General features: G+C 39.0%; 1 protein-coding gene across 9 annotated transcripts in view; it reads right to left on the minus strand.

Annotated features, from left to right (window-relative positions):
- dgkb (diacylglycerol kinase, beta) overlaps positions 1–24,337 on the minus strand; it is a 95,767-nt gene that overhangs the window by 23,029 nt on the left and 48,401 nt on the right. For all 9 annotated transcript variants that reach the window (XM_037784928.1, XM_037784934.1, XM_037784931.1 and 6 more), the window contains 7 exons: positions 24,101–24,202; positions 21,021–21,094; positions 20,314–20,388; positions 16,071–16,156; positions 15,333–15,422; positions 13,711–13,871; positions 3,999–4,063 (listed from right to left, as the gene is read on the minus strand). In XM_037784928.1, the coding sequence (XP_037640856.1) occupies positions 3,999–4,063; positions 13,711–13,871; positions 15,333–15,422; positions 16,071–16,156; positions 20,314–20,388; positions 21,021–21,094; positions 24,101–24,202 (653 nt within the window). The remainder of the gene's footprint in view (positions 1–3,998; positions 4,064–13,710; positions 13,872–15,332; positions 15,423–16,070; positions 16,157–20,313; positions 20,389–21,020; positions 21,095–24,100; positions 24,203–24,337) is intronic.

Consider the following 24,337-nt stretch of genomic DNA (forward strand, 5'->3'; position numbering starts at 1 on the left):
TCTCACTATCCGTCTCTTTCCCTCGGAGTCAGAGATTAGCGTGTAATTACATGGGAGATCAGCAAAAAAGGGGGTGAAAAAAAGAGAGTAGTGTATTTTAACAAGGCGGAGGAGGAGGAGTGGCGATGGGGGAGGAGGTGGCGCAGCCCTCGTCACGGGCCGACTGATTGTCTGCTTTTAATCCTCAACCTCATTATCACCTCCAGGTCCGGCAGTGGCAGTAAATGAATCTATCTGCTGAGTGTCAAATCTTCACACCTTTGCCCTGGTAATCACCCCAAGGTGCAAATACAGAAGATGGATAGAAGGAGAGAAATGAAGGGGGGGAAGAGAGAGTGTATGACCCCCGCATTTCATCAACAAAATCCCCTCATTCCATAATTAACAAAAGCTACATGATTGTTTGGTTGGTAATTAAAACTCATTAAATATTCAGTTTCTTTAAGGTCAAACCAGTGACAGAATGTATAGATTTGGTACGTATGGGAAGTGAAGAGCCATTACTGCTGTCACATATTAAAAACCAAATCATTCAAAATTTGACATTTTTCTTTCTCCAAGTCGTACTGAAATGTTACGCTTATTTAATTTGACTCTGAAACATGTTCAAGAGCAAAGGCAAGGTTTCAAAAACACATGAGAACAATACAAATACATTAAAAATAAGCATTTTTAATCCATGAAAAAGATGCTAAGATGCTGTTTAGATATACAGTACGTTATTTTTTATCTTTCTCTCAACAGTGCTCTGGCCGGTATTCCAAAATTCATTTGGTTTGGTTGTAGTATTCTCTAAATCCATAATAATAATTATAATAACAATCTATTCAAATAATTGTACAATGCAGAGACTGTCAGACAGTCAGATGGTGGATCTCTAAAGGAGGGACAGAGTGTCAAATACTTTCATTAAATACTTTAAATATATGTTAAATTATACTCTAGCCTGAGAAAACGTAGATTAATCATCCAGAAATTAACTAAATTTAAGAATCACAAACTAAAATACATAATTATTTTCAATAAAAAATATTTATTGATAGAAACTGTATGTGCTTCTGCAAAAATAGCTCCAAATCGACCACGCAATGGCCTTACATATTGACAATCGTCTTTTCACTTCACACAATTACCTTAGAAAATTAGATACATCCCCTGCCAGTTTGCCATTGAAAGATATTTGAATTTTAAATTATAAAATATATGATCAAATTAATCAGATACAGTAGTAATTAGTTACGTTCCAGAAGCAAAGGAGGTTGTGTAGCTGTTAAAAAGCTGATAATTATAATTTGTTACATCACATGTGAAGCTGCTGAGTTCATCTTTTATTTGCATCTAATGTAAAACTAGTTTTTCATCTTATTATTGCGCTATGTTTTTAGTTTAATATCCATATTTTGTAGGTAGTCAGAAGTTTCTGGATTAAAAGCTTTGCAAAGTGGTATTATTATCATTATTATTGTCACCATTGTTATTTTAATTACTATTTTTAAGGTCTTACTACCCCTATGGAAAAGCTTGAATATTAGTGTTATGAATATATTTTATTTGACTAAAAGCTTCCAGTGCATTTATGTATACAGTAAGTGAGTTTCATGTGCTTAAAGCTTGTTAAAAACTCATCAAAAACATGATTCCTTTCATTCATTCTGGACAAAAACATACTTATTGCAGATAAAAGTGAAATAAAATCTCCCCCCCCCAGAGACAGGCTGCCTCCATAGTCACTGAAGTTTCCGAGAAAGAGCTTGGAGCTGCAGGAAAATGACTCCGTGATAAGTTGCAATACGCTTCCAATGGACACGAGCCCTTTGGACAAATCTAACCAAATCTATGCTACCTTGAAAAACTATAATCATGCATTATTGAATTGGCAAGGATAGTGTGTAATAGAGAGATCCTAAACCCATTCCCCCTCCTGAATTATTAATTGAATTCAAATAACAGACAGAATCATTTTCTTAAAATATCTAAATCATTTTTCACAAAAAGGCTTAAAAAAGGGGTAAAACAACAGAGATGCAGTCCGTGAGTCGATCTGGAAAGCGACCGAACGGAACAAACAATAATGAAGCAGGAAAATTGGTTACCAACATGTATGAGGGATGCGCCCACATTGTTGGGAGTAATAACATGGCGATGACTACCCAACACCCTCTTTGTTTAATCAGAGGCGATAACTTTACCGTTGGCATATCCCTCGTAACCATCGGTAACCATTATACGACAGGCCTGCGTTTATCTGAAACCCCCTTCACTTCCCTTTGGACCATTTCGCCGGCGTATCTGCATGATCGAGCAACAAGCAGCAGAAGGATAGTTGGCTAAATGTTGTACTAAGACCAGGGTAAAATATGATAATGAGTACAAATGGGATTATTAGGAGGCTGTGTGTCATCAGTCTGACTGATCCATGATGTCAAACTAGCCAAGCAAATTCAATTAGGCCTGCAATTACTCCCTGGCGCTAGTGGAGACGTATGGGAGACGTTAAATATTGATGGAAACATAGATGCCACATTTGTTCATCTCCAAAGGTGAACGCATCTCCTCGAGGTAATCACAAATGCTAAATATGAGGCCGGTCCATTCGTCATGCTGAGCTCCAGAGTAGATACACTGTGTGTTTGTCATGAAGGGGCAGATACACCGTAGAGCTTCTGCAAATGTACTGTAGGTTTGTTTAGACTGGGAGTACATTTGTTTTGTTTTCTTTTTAAATAAAAAATGTAGACTTATTTCCATCAAAGTCGTTGGTTTCAAGATTCAATCATCATCAAGGATCAAAGATTACTGAGCCTTATAATAAGTACATACACCGCCACTCAAAGAAAAGTGGTGTTTATTTAGACCAAAATCAACATCAGCCATAAAGGTGGAAGATTTTAGACTCTACAGGGGGGACTCTGGTGTCCTGAAAATGTTTAAAATTACCTCAGTTTCTCAACTAAAACATCATGAGAAATGACTGGAATGTTCTCATTAACTTCAACTTTTGTGTTAAGAGCTAAACGTTTTATCACACACCTGTGCAGTCACAAGAATACAGGTGTTAAAGCAAGTCGTTAAACAATTTGGGCCCTTGTGAAATCAATTTGTAAGTTTTAAAAGAAAGAAAAAAGTGTGCATATTAAGTATATTATTATTAAAAATATATTACGTAAAAGTTTTGCAATATAAAAAATATTGGGATACAGATTATGGGTGTTGGCAGACTATTTTATTTCAAGTTTTATAAACACTTTTAAATAAATCTGTAAGAATTTTTAACTGAAACCAGAATATGATAATGAGTATAGATAGGACACGTCATCATTGCAGCACCCATTTAAAACCAACATAGAGTATCACAGGTTAGTTAATACAGTGGCTCACGAGTTTGTCAAAACAAAACTTTACTTTGAATTTAAATAGATTTCTAGAATGTTCTGATGAACCATTTCCAGCTTCCTTGTGATTAGGGACCACAGACTGTAATCAGACCCAATGGTTTGTAGACTATAAACTTTTTGCAACTAAAAGAGTCGCCCTCTGCTGGCTATTAGAAACAATGCAAGTTTAAGGCACTTGGTTTCACTTCTCAGACCCGGAGGTTGCCGCTTGGTAAGGACATTACAATTTAACTAAGTAAACAAATCAATGCCGGTTCTCCTTGAACATGCACGTACTGTATGAATGGACTCAAAGGTGGCGCCCAGTCACTTGATGGAAAATTGCTCGCCAAGTGCATAAGCCAAAGTTCTCTAGCTTCCAGGTTTACTCACTGCACAGACACACACTGTCAGATATCGGGAGAACTACGAGAGAATTGTGACCCCGGGAGGAAACCAGGAGAGGGTAATGAAAAACAGGAGTCTCCCGGGAAAATCGAGAGGGTTGGCAAGTGTGACTCCTATTGCAATACTTTATTGTTTTATGGACCCTGGGGATAGAACAGCTGGGAACCACTGGGTTAATACATCACCTTTCCTATACTGACAGAAAAGCAAACTTACCTGCTGTTGAACTTCTCAGGATGCTTCTCTCTCATAACATGGAAACGATGTGCAATGGAGGCATCCTGAAAGAGAGAATCAAATCTTTAATTCAGGAGCTGCGAACAATGGTGAGTTTGTTGCACGTGATTCTCATCTCCTCAAACTTAAAGCCTGCAGTTTGGGCCTCCGTGCCAACATTACTCTACATCCTGGTGTCAGTGTATATGCTTTTAAAAACTCAGGTTAAACTTAAGAGCTCCTGTTGCAGCTCTACAATGTGCTGTTTTCAGTTTAGAAATGTAATGTTTTATGATTCAATTGATATCCTGCTGACAAACTATTTGCCTTTATATCCAAGACAACTTCTTCCTCATTAACCAACTTCCCAAACAGTGCAGTTACACCTTGTGTGTCCCTTGTGTATATTTCTATAAGATGAAAGAAGCTGTGTGCAGGAGGTGGCAGCGGGGTTGAACCTGGGATGGAGAGCTATTGACAGAAACCCTGATGAACAGCACGCTGTCTCCACACAGGCTAATTAATTAAACACACATTGTGAGTAATCACAGCTCCCAGCTAACCTACAGGATGCTGCCGACACCACGGCAACCAAGTTGTTTTCTCTCTCCCTTCCTCCACCTCTCTCTCACTCTCTCTCTCTCTCTCACTCTCTCTCTATGTCACTCTCGACCTTCCTCTCACCTTTTCTGACTCCCCCCCCCGCCCCTCTCTCTCACTGTGACCTGGGGCATAAAGTGCAGCCTCACTGCAGCTCTTGGTGTTACAGTGATACAGTTCATGTTACATATGTTAGTGTGGTGTGACTGACAGAGACACTTCACCAGTATATTAACACCATCTCAGTCTGGTAACACTGTTATCTCGTAGAGCGAGAACTTATAGAATAAAGTATATTTCGAGTAAATGATGTCGTTTGCTAATAGACACATTTATACATTTGATCTGGATCGGGCATGTTAAAGGAAGGTGTAAATGCACGCAGACTGCATGGAGATGATCATGTGATCAAGTTTCACTATATTTCAATATATTTTAGACGAGTCTGTGGTGTTGGATTGTTTCCATAGAAACGATCAGTGCTCACACGTGCTGACCAGTAGCACCAAATGATAAAAAATGAGGAAAACATGGCTCATAATTTTTGGTTTGCCAACAATGTTGTGGAGCGAGTGATGAGAAGGGAAATAGTTTTTAGAGAGCGCAGTAACACGTTGGAAATATGCAGCAGGGAGGACGTCATCAGTCGTTTATTATTTGTGTAAAGAAACTATCCTGAGTCTGACTGACGAGTTTGCAGAAATACTGAGATCTGCTCCTGTAGAAACATGGCGGTGCAACACGTTGGACTCTATGAAGAGGACCCGCTCCCTATGTAGATATGAAGGGCTCATTCTAAGCTAATGAAAACACAAAGATTCTTAGTTTCAGGTGATTATAAACTAATGAAAACATGAATATTATATTCCATTTCTGTCAATAAATCCCCTAAGTCCTACACACCAGTCTTTAAATAACCCATTCACATGGATGGCAACAATATGACATGACTAGAATTAATGTCTTTGTTGCCGGTTGTATGCCTCTGCTAACAAGTCAAGTTGCAGTTTACATCCATGTCTGTCCAAAATGTCATCACTTCATCATTTTGTCCAATTAGACATTTTTGTGAAATTGTCATAATTAGCATATGAATTCTTCAGTTATGGACAAAAACGTCACAGTCACCTTTGACCACCAAAATCGAATCAATTCATCTTGAGTCCAAGTGGATGTTTGTGCCAAATTTGAAAAGATTCGCTCCAGGCGTTCCCGAGTTATCGTGTTCACAAGAATGGACCGGGCGTACATACAGTACGTACATACGGACGGCAACCCAAAAACATAATGCCTCCAGCCATGGTGGTCGCTGGCGCCGAGGCATAAAAACGCAGCCAGAATCAGGATAATGAAAGAGTTTATCAATACCAAGTGATCACATATCATTATAATGTATCCACATGTTATTACTAGGTGTTAATGGTGTCAGAAAGCAGGTATGAAGTATTAGTTAAGCATCATAGTTATCAAGTACGAAGTATTAATCATGTATTAGTTGATATTTTAAGGAAGTTCCACAGATTATATGATTCTGCTTTAATAAAAGTTATTTCTTTTCAACAGGGTTAAGTTTATAAAATGTTCAGCACATCAAATCAAATTTTATATAAAACTTTACAGTAGCATTTTTTCATTGAATAAACCTGCATATTGGTGACTGAAATGTATTGTAAGAACACAGAACTGCTGCCTGCATACTAATATGCTAATATATTGTATAATTATATATAATACCTTTTGAACAAGGTGTTTAATATAAAGAAATAATTAACATGAAAACTAAATATATGTGCGATCAATCGTGTCATAAAGCGTGCAGAGAATCTCGTCAACAGATTGTGAAGTCACACGTAATGAACTACAGAGGAACGCTTTCCTTTAATTTACACTTCTAAGTCAGCAGAAAAATGCTGGCAAGGCCTTTGTGAAAAACAGAGGAAACTTTGACAAACTTTGTCCGGCTCTGAAAACATCTCAGGAAAGAGTGAGAGAAAGTTCCTGTAAACTTTTTGGGCTTGTTCCTCTCCTCTCCCTCCTCCCCTCCACTGAAGCAATCTGTTTTGACCCACTCCATTTTGAGTGGCACTACACTACAGGGAGGACCCCCTGCTAGCTCTCTGTACAGAAATTTAGGAGAAGCCAAAAGAGAAAAAATCAATGGGGCTTCTCTTGATGTCTCTTCAAGACGCTGTAAGCAGAAGACCAAAAGAATTCTCCAAGATCCCCGCAGACTCACCTCACGCTTCCAACGCGAGCCAGAAAGGTGAGATGACGGATATATCTGAGAGATTGTAACGTGATTTTCTTACAAACAGGACAATAGCTGCAAACAAGAGAGCAAAAGCGAGGAGAGGTTGTCTCCCCTTTGGTTTGGGGTCTATTATCTGAGATCTGTACAAGTGGAGCTGTGGCTTTTGCAACAGTAAACAGTGATTTCAAGCAACCAGGAGTGGATGAAGCCCTTTGTCGTTCTACACCGATGCAGCGTTTGTGTACTTTAAGTGGTAAAACTTTTAATATAATGGTCCCAACACCGCCATGAAGCTGAAAATCAACATCACAAAGAATATTTTAATATTTTAAGAATATTTTTTTCAATATGGATATTTATGAAAACATGGCAGATACGCAAAATTACTTATAAAATTAATGAATTTCTATCCACATATAAAACAAAACCTTCCACAGTATTAAGTATTTCAAAGGAAAAAAGCATAATATAATAAAAGAAAATAGAGAAAGAAACAATTTTGAGTAACAAAAATAACCATTTTTATTTGTTTTAGAATTTATTTTATTTCATTTTTTTACCCATTTCATTATTTTGAGACTTCTCATATTTATCTTGGGACCCCTTGGTGTTACCCAGGTTGGGAACTACTGATTTAAACAAATATTTATTTATTATCATAAAGCGCTTTGTGTGGTCAGAAGACTAGAAAAGCGCTATATAAATGTAAGTCCATTTATCAACCACCAAAAATGGTTTAACGTCTGTGTTCTTCTTCTGTGTGTCAGTACACCGTGACATCATCATTAGGTGTGCTTACGGGTGCAAACTTTAAAATTGTGAAACTGAGCTTTTCAGCCTGATATTAAGAAACTCTTTGAAAGAGCTCTGTAGAAGTAATTTATGTTTTTATGTTCATACATGTGGGATCAAAAGTGTTTAGTAAAGAAAGGACATTTAAAAATTATTAAGTGGCTTAAATTATTGAATTTTGTCCAAAATCCTCAACTCCCAACGACTGTTCTCTGACTGGTTCACCTCGCTAAACAATCAAATTCATTCCAATGAGGCCAGTTTGTAGAATTGAGGAGGTTTTGCCCCATTTCAGTTTGAGAAGTTGCTACTTTTGGCCAATCAAGCTCCAGTTTTATGATAACTTGGTCCTCAAATACAAAAAAAATATATTCCGTTTTAACTAGATTATTATACATTTCTCAGATTCAAAGTTCTGACCTGAACTGACCTTAGCAATTGAGAGAACAATCTCAGTACAAGGTCCATTAAGTAGCTGTTCTGGAGCTTTTGATCATATCATACAATGTTCAAATTATAATTTTTCTGAGTACTGTAACGGCTTTCTCGTTCACTCTTGAGAATCTGCTGATGAAGATAATGTGATGTAACCTCACTAAGTAGTTTTTGTCACGTAACTTCCGTATTAAGTTACGCCACTTTCTGTGTTATTTCAACCCAAACTGCAATCTTTTCCTAAACTTAACTAAGCTGTTTTGTTGCTTAAACCTAACAAAGTCGATCTTTTCCTAAACCTAAGTAGTTTTATTTTTAAAAAGAATGGAACGGAAATTGACACGTGTGTCACATTCGTTGGGAATAACATTAGGAATAACTTTACGCTGATATTTGAACAATTCCATAACTGAATCAATTAATTAAATAAAAGGGGACGAGTCAGTCGCACCATCAACACATATCGGAGACATTGACATCTTGGAGCATTGACCCCCTCGCGGCAGTGGGACGTCGTCAGCTCACTCACTCCTTCTCTCCCCCTAGCTGCCCTCAAATAATTACCAATGTAAAAATCTGGCACCCAAATTAATACAGGACATGTGTAATGTCCTCTCATAGCTCAAAGTTTAGTCCAATTATGAGTGGGCCCCAGCGGTTTGATGTGCCTTTCACTATGGGGGAGAGTAATGGCTTTGACAGGAGCGCCAGGGTCATTAGGGCGACTGACTGCATTATGGTAGTGGAGCGCTCTCAGTGATTAGTTCTGTCTCTCACCCCTGGCCCTGATTGAGATCATTACACTTCACGTCACTTCCACATCCTCCCAAAGGGATGGCGACCATTAATTCTCAATCCAACTGAGCTGTGGCAGAAGGTTAGGTTGGAAGAATTTACCAAAAAAAAAGGAAGATGATTCTTCTTTTTTTGGAAAAAAAATCACCTGAGTTCTTGGATTGAAATGACTTGAAATGTTCGTCAGCTGCTGACACTAATGATTAGAGAGGTATGAGAGCAATCAGACAAATATAGAGATATAAAGAACTTCTCAGATTCAAGCGTACGTTGGTGGCGACACCAACTGCTGATCTTTTGATTTTCGACGGCGTCATTACAGAAACAATCTACTCTACATCTGCATAATCTCTGAGGTAATTATTAGCTTGACTTGCCGCATAATCTTTATTGCAAGTTTTGTATTTTCATGCCAACGGAAAGCAAGAAATTTCGATGCAAAAATGTGTCACAAAATATTATATCACACTCAAATCCATAGAGAGCTCAAAGTCTTCTTAATCCCCCACAAACAACTTCATTTGTCATCATCACGCCTGCTGGGTGCTAATCCCACTAACAGAGCAGAGACAATAGGGGTTATAATGACTTTATGAAGCAGCCAGGCCAAAGCTGCTTTCTTTGGTTCAGCAAGAGGGAATCAACCGGTCCCATTAAAGCGTAAAAATGTACTGTTCTTTTTAGGGAATTGCAGCTTTAGTTAACGGCATGAATGAATTTTAAAAAGAAAGACATGGGATGCATTAAAAGCCAAAACATTTGGTGTGAACTTTTGCCTCCTGAGCCGGTAGTGAAATGACAAGTACATCTAAAATCAATACATTTCTTAACTCATCTTCGGAGTCCTTTTCCAAAACTCTGCAACCAGACTCACATCTAGAGCTATATCATTTGTACCATGTAACTCCTGTTCTGGCTTTTCATCCTCTGCTTTCTAAGACTTAAGACTTTCATATCACTCCATTTGTTTGTTTTTTTAACAAGCTTGACTGATTCTGGTTTTCCCAAGGTCCCACTTAAAGGTACCCTGTGGAGTTTTGTTTTGTAAACAAACAGATTTATATTTACATTCTCACCTAAATTAATTGCTTCTATCCTTCAGGCCTTAAAAATGTGCTGAATACATTTCCTTCCTCATAAAACATTTGGAACACGTGATTTTTTGGGGGTATTTCTGAACCTGCCTTTTTTACATCCAAGTTTTGTCAATGGCTTTGCTAGTTTCTTAGCATGTGAAACCGTTGGAATGACAGCGTGTCGGCTCTGGTCCTCTTGCACGTGCCCGAGATACAAACAAAACAGTGACTAATGCTGTCCAGAATACCATTTTTTTGGGCCTCGAAGCTTCGGTGAGAAATATTCCAAGGTATTTTGAAGCTTGGCGGCGCAGCAGGCTGACATGTTCTTCTGTCAGTCTGTCTCCTTCTCCCTCGTTTCAGAGCCCGGGACAGTGCCGCTGCCGCACTACTGTACACACATAAGCACCTCTACACACAACAAACAGTCATATCCGTCTGAGAATAACTAATAATAATTAATGTTGAATATAAATAATATTGTGGAATTATTCCTTATTCCATGGGCAATTTGGGGATTTAGACATTATTATTACATATGTATATAAAAAAACAAAAATCAAAGCATTCGAATACTGATTTGGATGTCGATTACCATGGCAACGGTCGAAGCTTCGAAGCATTTGGGTCAGCCCTAACAGGAACCCACTCATAAAAATATTGCTCCATGCATTTTCCAGCTAATCCAAGGTTGTTTTGTTATTTAAATAGTTTATATATCTTAAGCAGTGGGAGAATTTTATCAACTCATAAAGGAACACGTCATCCTTCAGTTTATCACAAACATCCTAAATTAAAAAATCACCAGATCTGGATATAAAACATGGTTTTCGCTGAACAGGAAGGGTATGAAAAATTCTAATCTAGAAAGTAACTAAAGCTGTCAGATAAATACTACTACTACTACTAACTCAGTAATATAGAAAATGCTTCTCATCCCCTGCACGCCACACTGAAGTCACATCTGAGCACCTTCATCCGTAGACTGAGACCACCGAGGTGTACCACAGAACACCACAGGTGAACAGGTGTTCCTCTCCCTTCTGCAGGAAGAGCAACTGGGATTGTATAGAAATCTATGAGAAATTGACTCTACTTCTCACTTGATTTATTACCTCAGTAAACATTGTAAACATGAGTTTATGGTCTCAATCGAGAGTTTCCTGTCTTCTTCAATACAGCATGATGTTCATTTAGTAAATTATGGTAGACCATAAAGCAGGGGATGCTACCACGGCGTTGTCCGGTCTGGGAGTTGTCCGTGTTTTCGTATTACAATTTTAACCCTTTCACAGTGTGTTTTCAGTTCATGAAAGTTAACTGTAACATTTTGTTCGCCTAAAATGTCTTGTTCAGCGTTCGGTTATACTTAGCTCCACCATAGTTTGAAAGATGTTTATGACATTTATACTGGGAAATTAATGCACTCAAACATTAGGATGAATGTTCACAGATTCATTTCCCACTGTAACCACTTCCCCCTGAACACATCACCATATGTTCAGCAGCACTGTAGACAGATGACAGCCATTGTTCTCCTCTATCACAATGTTAACAAGACCTGTCCTCTAATATCCTCCAACATCGTCATTAGGGGCCCCGGCTGGAGGTGTTATTCAACTAACATTTGTAAGGCCATGCATCACTCATGTCCCCGAATCTCACAACATCGAGAGGCTCCCTCCTCTGCCACCTGCAAATGTCAATTACCATATTTCCCCCTGACATTTATCAGTAATGGCTAACATGAGCTACGTGAAATCAGTGTCATTATGTTGGAGATGGACAGGGGTGGAGGGGCGGGGGTGCAAAGACACAACAAGGCTTGTTTATCAATCAGAGGTGGTTGAGGCTTGAGCACATCTCAATAAAGGCCTAACCAGAATGTGATCAAAACAAATAAATCGACTGATTATACTGTTACTGCAGGTACTGTGTGGTTTTTTATTCAACCATTAATAACAGAACTGAAATTTATTGACAGAGGTGAATTAGTTTTCAGTACGTCACTCCATCCTTCTTCTGTCTTTGTTCTGTTGAAGTTTGGATTAAGTTGTTTACTGGCACCTCTGCTCTCCTGCGACTGACGCTCTTTGTCACCACGATTAAACTTAACTTTGGTGTGAAAGGTTTGAATAGCTGCCATATGCTTCTTCCATCAGCAGCGCACATGTGTGCCGTGACTGTAACTCTGCACACACACATTCACGTGTGGTTTCTCTTTGTGCTGTGTTGATGGCTCAGTGCGGTTATTGTGGAACTTATTGTGGCATCTTAATGAACCCGATACCAGCCTACAAAAATAAAAGTTATATGATCTGAAATCTGGCATTAAAACATTAAAATATGAAAGTGATTTGCAGGTAGGAGATGCTCTAGCTATACTGCTTTTTGTTCCATGATGGTACAGCAATTAATAAGATTATCAGTAAATTAAAGAGATCAGTAACCCCCTTATGTGTGCTGTTATTGTCCACTTTAATTAAGCATTTGCAGGGAAAAATAAATAATATGTAAATGAAATGCTATTTTAAAAACTAGACCAAATGTAGTTTACACATAGTTGGCTGTTAAAAACAGGATTGTTTAAATCTTGCCTTTAATTTGGGGTAATTCAATCTTTTTTTTTATCTTTAGTATTTACATTTTTTTTCCTGTTGGTTTTATTGATATTGTTTTTAATGTTTTATCCCAGTTTTTATTGTTTATTTTCATTTTAGTTTGTGGCCCAACATTGTTATTAATACTGTTTTGTAAAACACTTTGGGCTTGATCTTTGCATGAAATGTACAACTAAAATAAAGTTATTATTTTAACTACTTGTTTCCTCATAATTGGAGTATGGGTAGAGGCTCATTGGTGTTGTTTATTTTGATTTATTAACTAGAATTACCGCATTGCGGTTGTATCCCTCCGCCAACCAGTCAAGACGCAGTTTACATCCATGTCTGTCCAAAATGTCATCCCTTCATCATTTTGTCCTGTTAGAAATTGTCATAATTAGTATGAATTCATCCTTGAGTCCAAGTGGATGTTTGTGCCAGATTTTAAGAATTTCCCTCCAGGCGTTCCTGAGATATTGCGTTCACGAGAATGGGATGGACGGCCCGAAAACATAATGCTAAAATAATCAAATGTGTAAAAGCAAATGTATAAAATAAAATGTAAAAAAACTCAGAAAATACCATTTAGGGTGAATTGGCCATATTTGACACTTAAAGAGTGAGACTCATCATTCTGATCACACTGAGGTGATTTTTGTGATGAGAAGCGTCTTGCATTTGTAATTGCATCGGTCAGTTATTTTATGTACGGGCACAGCTACCGTTTACTTAAAAATGTATTTACTATAAAATGCGGTGATGCAGGAAACGTAACAACGAGGTGTCAGCCAATATTGAAGACTTTGTTATGTCAGGACGTGACTTGTAGTTTTCTTTCCTGTGTGCATTAGTTGTTGCCATCGACTCCAAACAGTACTCATTAAATGTGGCCTTTAAAATTTGAATTCTCGTCTATAAAGCAATAAAACATTCCAGTTATCTGAGTTTAAGGCGATCTTCCTCTCCTGGGTATTTTTTGATGGAAATCGGTAAACTGCAAACAACAGCAACCGTAAGTATGAACCACTGAACTTATAAAGGAGAGTTATGAAAAGGTATGATCTTTCAAACAAATACCATATAATATATACAGTATATAACTTAAGAGTCGTGTTCACTCGTTCCCCCGCCTCATGAATAGTGTCTGAAGTGGGACTCACCACTCCGATGGAGAAGTAGTTGTTAACGATACTGTAAGGCACCGGATCCCCTCGTTCCTCCTTGTCTGTGGGCGTGACATCAATCTTCCAGCGATCCAGCATCACCTCCGAACTGTTCTCGATGTCGCGCATTATCTTCAGGAGGCTCTCGCCCTCATAGCCTCAGGAAAACAAACATGAGATGTGTGTTACAATGGGTTTAGAACAAGTTGTACTACTTGGCTGAACTTTAAGTGACTTAATTGACTTATAGAGCAAATTATCTCTGAGTTCTTCTGGGTTTACTGATTTATAAGGCTGATATTGGCGTTTATTTTTTATCAGACATAGGAGTCAAACCAGAGCTACAGAACAGGGATTTGTGCAACTAGAAATACATTTTGAATATATTATTTCTTACTTTTACTATTATTTACTTTGACTGATTTTTATGTAATGCACAACAAAGTTTGTATGCTCTTTTTGAAGCTCTAAATGTATCAAAGATTTTGTACTTAAAACTATTTAACACTATGACCGCCAGGCTCTTTAGGGGTACTATTTTCTCCAAATCCCACGCCAAAGAGCATCTGTATCCTTTTGTTTGCGCTGATGGGCCATTAACGCCTCATCAGTCTCCATCTCTTTAGCGCATTGTGACGACTCAGGCTGTGCCGCTGTGTTTCCATAGCGCAGCGATGACATCAGTCGATACGCAGCCCCCACACACCATACACAGCCAGTTAGCTTATCTCACAGTTAGAACCTACATAAAACTGCCATACTATTAGCAGTGTAAAATGTGCTATTTTCATTTGAAATCTATTTTTAGAAAAACTATTTTCACGCTGCCACCCGATGCGGTAATAGTCCATGGCAAAGCAAAACTACCAGAACAAAATGCTCTCAAAAAACATGTTTTTGAAATGGTAAAAATCAACAAATATGGATTGAAGCAGATTATTTTGTTAGATAAAAACAAGTTGTGAATTTTTAAAAACGATTATATCTATTTTCTTCAATACATTTAGACTTTTAGAGAGAGAGAAGGTGGATTGCATGCAATGTTTCTATAAGGTATTAATAATAATAATAATTCAAATGTCAAAAAGTGTGCTTATGAAATGTCTGTTTGAAAGAGAGTTTTACGATGTTCCAAAATGTATTTAGAGATTTTCTACCTCGACAAGAATAAAGGGAAACATGGAATATCTGTCATTTCTAAAAATTGTTATATTCAAATCTAATGAATACAAATATTGGCTTTAAAAATGTATCTACTAAACTTTACCATATATTTTCAGTCTAGGGGTCCCTAGTGGGCCTCAAACCTCTCATAGTGTAATTTAGCGTAATGCTCAAAAAGTTGTTGATGATTAATCGCTCAGTTGATCGACTACTTCGATAGCTGATTCATTGTTTAAGTCAGTTATTAAGTTTATTAAGTTTCTCAAATGTGAAAAATTGCTGCCTATCTCTATGATTGTAAACTGAATCTCTCCATCTGAATTCCTTAAAACAATGTTAATGACAATTCTAATAATAATGCCGGGTTAAAGTATAGTTTACTCTTTAACTATGAATGTAATGAGGTGAACTGAGGTCATGTATTTCACTGTAATGTGTCTATTTTCTGTCTGTACCTCCTCCCCATCGCAGACATCTTGCCAGGTCGTTGCCCGTGCCAAGAGGAAGTATACACACGGGGGGGTTCCTGTCCAGGTTGGCCTTATCTGGAGCAACGGGACAAATATCACAACACGATGCGAAACAAGGCCAAACCAAGAAAACAAAACTCACTGCAAAGACTCGCAAAGAAAGCATCAAATCCATTTTGCAGACCTGCTCGTAAAACTACAAGTCAATATGAGCGTCCAGTTGTACAGTCTATTTCAAGAGACGGTTATTACCTCTCTTTGTTTTGATTGGTAAAAAATTGAGGCAATTTTTCAGAGCCAGAACAAGTAACACGTCTTCAAGACCAAATAGAGGAGGCCAGGTGTTTTTTTTCCCCCCTCAAATGATGACTTGTATGTTGTTTTCCAACTCACGTAATCATCCCACTTTACCACCCTTGAATACGCAGGCTCGGACGTAATGAAAGTGTTTATATACGAACCATAAAGTACGCTTTACCATTTCAGGCTGAACAACAAGAGCTGCTGCTGGCTTTGAAAACTAATAAAAACAAATGCAATTTTGCCAAAAAAAAAGGAAATGGAGTGTTTAAGTTCTACTGTGTTGTACGCTATCAGCAATGAAAGACAGTAAGAGTCTATATACTAAAGCACCTCTGGAGGTTTGAGAGTTTGTAATGTGTAAAATAATTAATGGGACCAGATTCTTATTATATATTATGAAATGTATAATATATTCTGTACCTATGAAGTCCAGGATCCAGCCCACGGTGCCGTCCCCTCCGCAGGCCAGCACTCTGAAATCAGCAACATCTCGGAAGAAGTTCAGCCTGCAAACAAACACAGTCCGCTCTGCACATTACTGCCATACTACAGAGTTGTTTTTCGCTGTGGACTTTACAATTTAACCGTATATTGAAAGATAAGTTATCTACTTAAAAATGTGCTGTGCTAATTTAAAAATTTCCATCGCTCTGGTGAACACTTTTAATGTTTAGCTCTATGTTGAGCTACTATCAGTAGTAGCGGAAATTAACTCCAAAATGTACTGTTGACATAAGGGTGAAGGATTTAACCCTTGTGTTTTGTTGACATTTGCTTTACTTCCTCATTGTTTGGAGTCTCACAGACACACACAGCTGTGTTTGTAGTAATATTAATAATATTGCAAAATCTTCTGACCTTATTAAGACCCTAAATGTACAGTAGAGAAGCATTGAGGTGATAATTCTTCTCTTTGACACAATCTGACCCTACACATCTGATGAAGGTGACAAAATACAGAAATGACCATAAAAGCATTGTTATTGGGACAATTCAATATACTGCGATAAATTGCGATCCTGTAAGCAAGGCGATATATATCGCAATTTTTAAAATCAAATTTTAGAAAAATCTGCCATAATATAAAGACGAGGCTCCATTGTATTCATCTATCTAGCGGCCGGGGGTTTTATCACAACACAAAATGAACCACTGCCACAAATCTTTGCATTAATACAGTGTTTTTGAGAATTGATACAGCATCACAAAACATAATATTGCAATACTCAAGTGTATCGATATTTTCTTACACCCCTAATTGTTATTACACCAAATAAGGAAATATCTTATTATTTATATGTTGTATGGGTCACGCATGAACAAATATACACTGATCAGCCATAACATTATGACCGCTGACAGGTTAAGTGAATAACATTGATTATCTCGTTACAATGACACCTGGCAGTGGGTGGGATATATCAGGCAGCAAGTGAACATTTTGTCCTTGAAGTTGATGTGTTGGAAGCAGAAAAAAATGTAAGGATGTGAGTGACTTTGACAAGGGCCAAATTGTGATGGCTAGACAGCTCTTGTGGGATGGTCCCGGTCTGCAGTGGTCAGGACCTATCAAAAGTGGTCCAAGGAAGGAAAAGCAAGGGAGTGAAGGCTGGCCCGTGTTGTCCGATCCAATAGAAGAGCTACTGTAGCTCGAATTGCTGAAAAAGTTAATGCTGGTTCTGATAGAAAGGTGTCAGAACACACATTGCATCGCAGTTTGTTGCGTATGGGGCTGCGTAGCCGCAGACCGGTCAGGGTGCCCATGCTGACCACCACCAAAAGCGCCTACAATGGGCACGTGAGCATCAGAACTGGACCACGGAGCAATGGAAGAAGGTGAATCACCTTTTCTTTTACATCATGTGGATGGCAACGAGTTCGAGGTGTTGACTTGGCCTCCAAATTCTCCAGATCTCAATCCAATCGAGCATCTGTGGGATGTAATGGACAAACAAGTCCGATCCACGGAGGCCCCACCTCGCAACTTATAGGACTTGAAGGATCTGCTACTGACGGCTTGGTGCCAGATACCACAGCAGACCTTCAGAGGAGTAGTGGAGTCCATGTCTGTTTATAAGCAATATCCATAAAATAAGGAAAAGTCATAAAGTATCAAGCTGATAAAACAAAATCTAAGGATGTTTTTGAGCTGTTAAAGTGCCCCCCAGGATCATCTACGTCAAATCAAACATTAGGGCACTAATTTTGTATAATTATATGAATTATTTATATTTTTATTCAACGTACTATATATCTTCATTCCATTAGATTTTATTTTGTAAATCTGGCTGCTCTGAAAGTAATAAAAAAGTTAAAATTACTCTTTTAATCTCTGAAGAAGGCACGTTGTTGCAGAAGTGTCACTTTATGGAATAAATTCTGTGCTGCATTACTATCATTCTTAAGTGTTCCCGCTTCCTTTTCAAATTATTGTACTTGTTATACTCTCTCATGTCATATATGTCATTTCATGACAAGGAATGAGTCCTTCTTTTATTCCTGCTCTAAAAATAATTCTGGTGTTCAAAGAGGAAATTAAGGTTTACAGTATTAAAGACATATCAGCTTTTCTCCTGACAATAAAAGCAAGTGTTAAGTGTTCACATAACAGATCATATCTTTGAGCCCGCTGCTTCACTGCAAACCCCCTCTAATCCCACAAAATAACACATGTCGCATTGACAATTATTCATTCGGCGAGCTAGCCTGCCTGTTGGAGGGCTAATTGGATCATGACAGGCAATGTTCAGTCCAACTTCTTCCGTTCCTTCACAATAACAAAGCCCTAACTGAATGAGCCAGCCTCCGAGCCTCGTATGGCGGGTAAATGATTCGCTCAATTACTCTCCAACTGGGACCACAAACCATATTAGACGCAAAACAGACGGCCGCGAACATGAAAGGCAACTTTGGGGATATTTAAATACCAAGAAACAAACACTTAATTTGCTGTGATTGCATTAGCGAGGCAGCTAATTGACAGCAGCGTGTGCGGCTGCTTCGGCCTGCAGTGTCCAACGGTGACCGCTCACCTCTCTAATGTGTGCGGCGGTGCGTACACCTGACTGAATATTAACGAGGTTACAGCGGGGCAAGGTCATTTGGGATGCTGTCAGCTCTGAGGAGCAGCTCTGGGTTCAGCTCCAGAAAGGGATGCAGGCCATGTTTCAGGCCACGTGCAGGGACATCAAGAGACGAGAGACAAAAACAGTGGACGCAAGGTCAGCCCCCAAAAAACTTGGGAGCTGCGTTGGCACAATCTGTGGCGTTGAGAGCTGTGCCAGCTTCTCGCACAGACAGTCGGAAACCTCGTGGAGGTTTTTTGCACCCTGCGTGTGCCGCTGTGTATTTATTTTTTATAAGCCACAAAGAGTCTGTTTTCAGATCTAATCAAAGCCAAACAAGGTGGCGGCACGGCGGAGAGGCATTCCTGTATGTTATGTAGCACCAAAGTGGCGAAGGAGCCTTATGCATGTAAATGATCCATTCATTTTGTTAATCACAGATGTGAACCATAAGAAACCCGATGCCGCCTGCACCTACAGCCTGCAGAGAGCTCCTCGTCTGTATGCGTGATCACATGTGGTATGGTGAGTGTGTCACCCCTCTCCATCCGTCAGTCATCTGTGTCGCCGGCTCTCCGTTCACATACAGGCTTATGCATATGGAGCCGCCGCTCGTCTGAGGCTACAGCATGATACCATCGTCTCCAGGATTCGTTATGTGTGAACTCACCTCATTTGTGTCTGTGCTGCATGAGGGAAGCGAGTGAAGGGCCTAATATCAAAAGGCCTCTCTTGCATGTGATGGGGGTTATTATATGTGAGCAACAACAGCCTGTTTGTAAACAGAAGATCATTAGCAGATACTGTATGATTTGTCTCTCTTTCCTTCTTTTCTATTTTGATGTTTACAACAATTGTCGTAATTAAGTATTTAAAAATGCAACTTGATGTTAGTAGGATTGTATTCTGTGTCAAAATATTAATATTTTAAGATTAATTTAGAATTTTTAAACAATATTTTTCATCTTGACACCAAAAAAAAATTGCAACATACAAAATGTTTTTTTGGAGTGCATTTTTTACATTTAAAAATAAATTAAATCAGTTATAGAAAATGCCATAATGTATTTTAGAAGTATTAGTTTTACAAATTTTAAACATGCTGTATTTAGAAAAAAAATATTCTATTCGAACTATACTGTGTGTTGATAAATTCATGGCGCTGTCCACGGTGCTGAAGTAGCAGACGGAGTGGTTCATGGGGCGGTTCGCTAGTCGCGGGTGGACGTCCACGTTCCCCCTGTTAAAAATTAACATATCGCCTACTGCCGATATGATATATAATAATATAGCTCTCTGAAAGGGAACATTCTGCCCAAAAATTACTTTTCCTTTATACTTTAAAGTACATTTTGCTGTTAATACTTTTACTGAAGTGAAAACTTTAATGTAAAACTTTTACTTGTAACGGAGTATTTTTACAAAGCGGTATTGCTACTTTCAAGTATTTCTTCCAACACTGCTTTTTGACCAGTATGAACAGGAAGGATGATTACAGAAAACAAAAACTGTTTTAATGTATATGTGCACCTGACTATTGTTATAAGACAGGCTTGTAAAATGAGTGATCTTTCCCTGTTTGAACACACATTACGTACCCTGGCATGGGTCCATTCTTGGCCAGGTTGTACACTTGTCTCGGGTTCAGAAGATACTGGAACTTTCTGTAGATCCTACAGGAGTGAATATGTAGAGAGAGAGAGAGAGATCAGAAAACATCAAGACAACAAACAGGAACTCACAATGCAAACATTCAACTCAAATGTCACAGATTACGCCTAAAAAAAGTGGATTTAAATGTCAGATTTTGTCCAGTAAGCGCCGACGCAGACCGGCATCCAATCAGAGCGTGACAAGGCAGTGGACTGGGCAGCGGGGTGGGACATACCCAAAGACATACCCTTGAGGAGAAACCATTAGAAAGACTAATTCATTTTAATTTCAATTTCATTATATCAACTGGCTGAAGTCATATTTTGATCTCATAATTTAAACAAATGAGGGCCGGCGTAATAAGGAGTGAATGAATATGTTTCAGTAATAACCCAATTAGCCCTGGGTTAAAGAAGGGGGACCAGCCAGGGACGTGACAGTGAGGAGGGCGTCTGTGGAGAGGAGAGGGGGGGAGGTATGAGCTGACGGCGAAGGTGGTCGGCGCTTTAGGTTAATATTATTGTGTTTTTATTTGACTAAGTAAGCCTAAAGCACTTGGCAGCCAGAGGCCATGCTGCCGCCTTCCCTCTGCGGCTGAGGAGCGGCGCTTCAGAGGCCTCTTGTAGCATGTTGAGACAGATTGTGTACTTACCTCTCTCCCTGCTTCCCCCCGCTCTTCGGATTGACAAACACTAGCAGAGGATGAGTGCCCTCTATTGTTGTGATCTGAATGGGAGATGTCAAAACAAACCGTTGGTGTTTGGAGACTGCAGGATGCTTCACAGGAATTCACTTTCAAGCCATATCCCTCAGACGTTTTATTGAGTATATACGGCACTTCCAAGCAATGCCAGTCATCTGATTCATTTCATAGTTTTCCTGTTTCACTGCAGAGATGCACAAGTGGTACCTGGGTACGGCAAAAATGTGGGCGCTCGCCAATTCTTCGCCTGAGTCCAAATCTAATCTTGTGTTAATTATAATATCTAATTATAAAAGGAGAACAGTGATAAAGTCCCTAAAAAAATGTATTTCTACAGGAAAATTTCAGAAAATAAATCACATAAATGTTCTTTTTTTTATCAGCTGATGTAGTAAAAGATCCAATGAAAAGACCAAAAACCAACAATGTGTTAGTCCGTATGTCAATACTTTCTGACTTCCCTACCCTGTCTGTGGCACTCAGGCCGAAGCCCAGTCATTCTTACTGAAGACACATAAACAGCTCACAAATAGGTAGTTTTATTATTAATTAAAAGGTTCAGTAATTTCCTAAAAAAGCTGGGCACTGTATTTTTTATCAAACGTTACTCAAACAAGATTTACTAGTGCATTTGTGGAGGGACTATTTTCAGCGGCGGATTAATACACATTAAGTGCTCTAGTGAGTATTTGCAGCAGCAGGACGGTGTATGTGGGGATGTGTCAAAATAAACTACAGTGCGCGTGTTCATAATAATGAAGGAACATGTCATTGAGTGCCTCGGGTGGCTCAATGATATGTTTTTAATAGTTTTTGGTCAACAATGTAGCTCTAAAGCAGACGTTCCCAAAGACTGGGTCGGGACCCACCGGTGGGTCGCAGGAGATTTTATTAGGGTCACCAAATAAATTTGCAAAATTTCTTCCATCGTCTTTTGAGATTCTATCTGCAGTACACCTTTGGGCCACATGAGGGAGCCTGAATTTCTGTATTCTGATAATTGTAGCCTACTTATAATCTAATATGAAAGGCTGGCGTACATACTGTCATGCATAAAACAAAGTTGTGATTTATCAAACGTATCTCTCTTCTAAATGGCTGATTTACCTATTTCAGATCTAAAATTGGTAAAGAACGTGTATTTACGTACAGATTTGCTCTTCTTGCGATTTATAGATAAGGTCTATTGGGAATTGGGTGGCGATAGTTTGCCTTTTTCAAAAAAGTGGGTTCCCCGAAAACAATTTGGGAAAACGCTGCTCTATGGCACAGAGGAAGAAGATATATCAGGTTTTGGATACAAAGACAGTACTTTTTGCAACATCAATTCATTGTTGGTTTTAGTTATTTCATGGGATTTGTTGACAATAAGCAAACTATAAAACGCTAACTAAATAATATCACAATTTTGATCCAGTTTTACCCCAAAATGTAGCAGATATTAAGGTTTCTCTTAGAAGTTATGGTGGCAAATGATGTTAGATGCAGGCCAGGTTTCAGTAAGCAGACAGCCATGGATATACAATAAAACAACCCATCTATCTCTCAGCCAATCAATACTCTCAACCTGATAAATCATGATTCACAATTCAGTCGTAATAGTTATTTGTCACCGCTTCCTAATTGGCAGGGCAGTTTGTCTCGTGTGACGTGGGGAAAGGATTTTCTCTGAGCGGCGGTGAAACCGTGGACAGACAGAACCTGCAGTGCCGTAGGCCGAACTCACAAAGCGCCACACAAACAAGCTCTAATCCAGCAGCCCCCCGTTTGAATCGCCCTCCGCGCGACAACTCGCCCCGTGCTCTCCCTGACACAGATGAAGCGCTTAACTCCCCCTGTCTGCTATCCCAGCAGGCCAAGGGTGAATTAATGAGCTCCCTGTCCTGTCCAGAGTGATCCATTACTTCCTGTAATTATAAATAATAATCTTGATTATTATGCTGGTTAGCCGGCGAGAGGCATAGATGGATGTGCCTGGGATATGATTCATCATATTTCTCTCCCAGCCACGCGCAGACGAGCAGTCGCCACAGACAGCGGCAGGTTTCCATCGCCAGCGTGCTGGCTGACAGATATTAGAGCGGATCGGGGCGGACTGGGCTCTGCTCTATAATACTCATTACCAGCAGTCCCATCATATATCCCAAGACCAACTGCAGAGGTTCATTTCAAAACAAAGGTCTGACGCATGAATACTCTCTTAAAATAAATGTTAAGGCTGCTGGTTGGTGCAGAATGCAGCAACAAAGCCTCTAACAAATCTCTCCAGTCCTCCCTGTTCGTTTTAGATTTCAAATTGTAGGATTCTGTTAATCACTTTAAACCACTACCTGCTCTGGCTCCGCTTTACACACCCTCTATTCTGCACCAAGACGCCTCAGATCTGACAATCACATACTATTAAAAGTTCAGGCTGAAGACAAAAAGGTGGATCATGTTTTTACTCCTCCTCTGTATCAGATCAGCTGAGTCAGTGCCACATTTTAAAAACCTTTTAAAACCCCACCTGTACACAGTAGACGGGCATTTTTATAACCTTTTTATCATTTTTTCTCTGGTCTCTTTATATTTTCTTTTATTTTTCAGTTCCTAAGATTATTGTTGTATTCTATGGTACCTTCTGTGCACCCGTGAAGCATCTCATTACTCCGGTTTTAAGTTTACTTACTTACTTATTATGGCTTACTACGGAAGTTGTGACTAATAAAAGTATAAGAAACAAGAGACGCAGCCTGGTGAAAATATGTCCAGGCTCTATATATTGATCTTGAAAAAAATTTGCCTACATTCTTTTTTCACATCTAAAGGTTCTGGAAATGGTAAAAGGTGTTTCTTGCCAGTTCTGCCAATTCTTTCCCCCACCACAATATCACCTTATTATCACTGAGAACATATTTAGATTAATATTGGTTGGATGAATTTAAGTGATCTCTGTGTGTTACATTGGAGCAATACAGTATGGGACAGATATGGTGAATCTATACTGTAAGAACAGTGCAAATAAAGCAGGAGAATAAAAAAAGACTCACCTGCAGTCCTTGGCCGTCCACTGTGACCGAGTTGGCTCTCTGCATCTTCCCCCTGCTCGACTGGCTGCACCTTGAGTCTTTCCTCAGCGTCGACTGTCTTTCCTTGGGTCAAAGGTCAAACAACGAGGATGTTAGAGGATCCCAAAATGTGATTTCCACTCTTGTGATTTCTAAGAGAAATTTAAAGGAAGTTATGCTACTTTAAATAAAGATTTTTCCTACTTTTACTTCATTTGG

Source organism: Sebastes umbrosus, chromosome 11, assembly GCF_015220745.1.
Source record: "Sebastes umbrosus isolate fSebUmb1 chromosome 11, fSebUmb1.pri, whole genome shotgun sequence".
Taxonomy (NCBI): Eukaryota; Metazoa; Chordata; class Actinopteri; order Perciformes; family Sebastidae; genus Sebastes; species Sebastes umbrosus.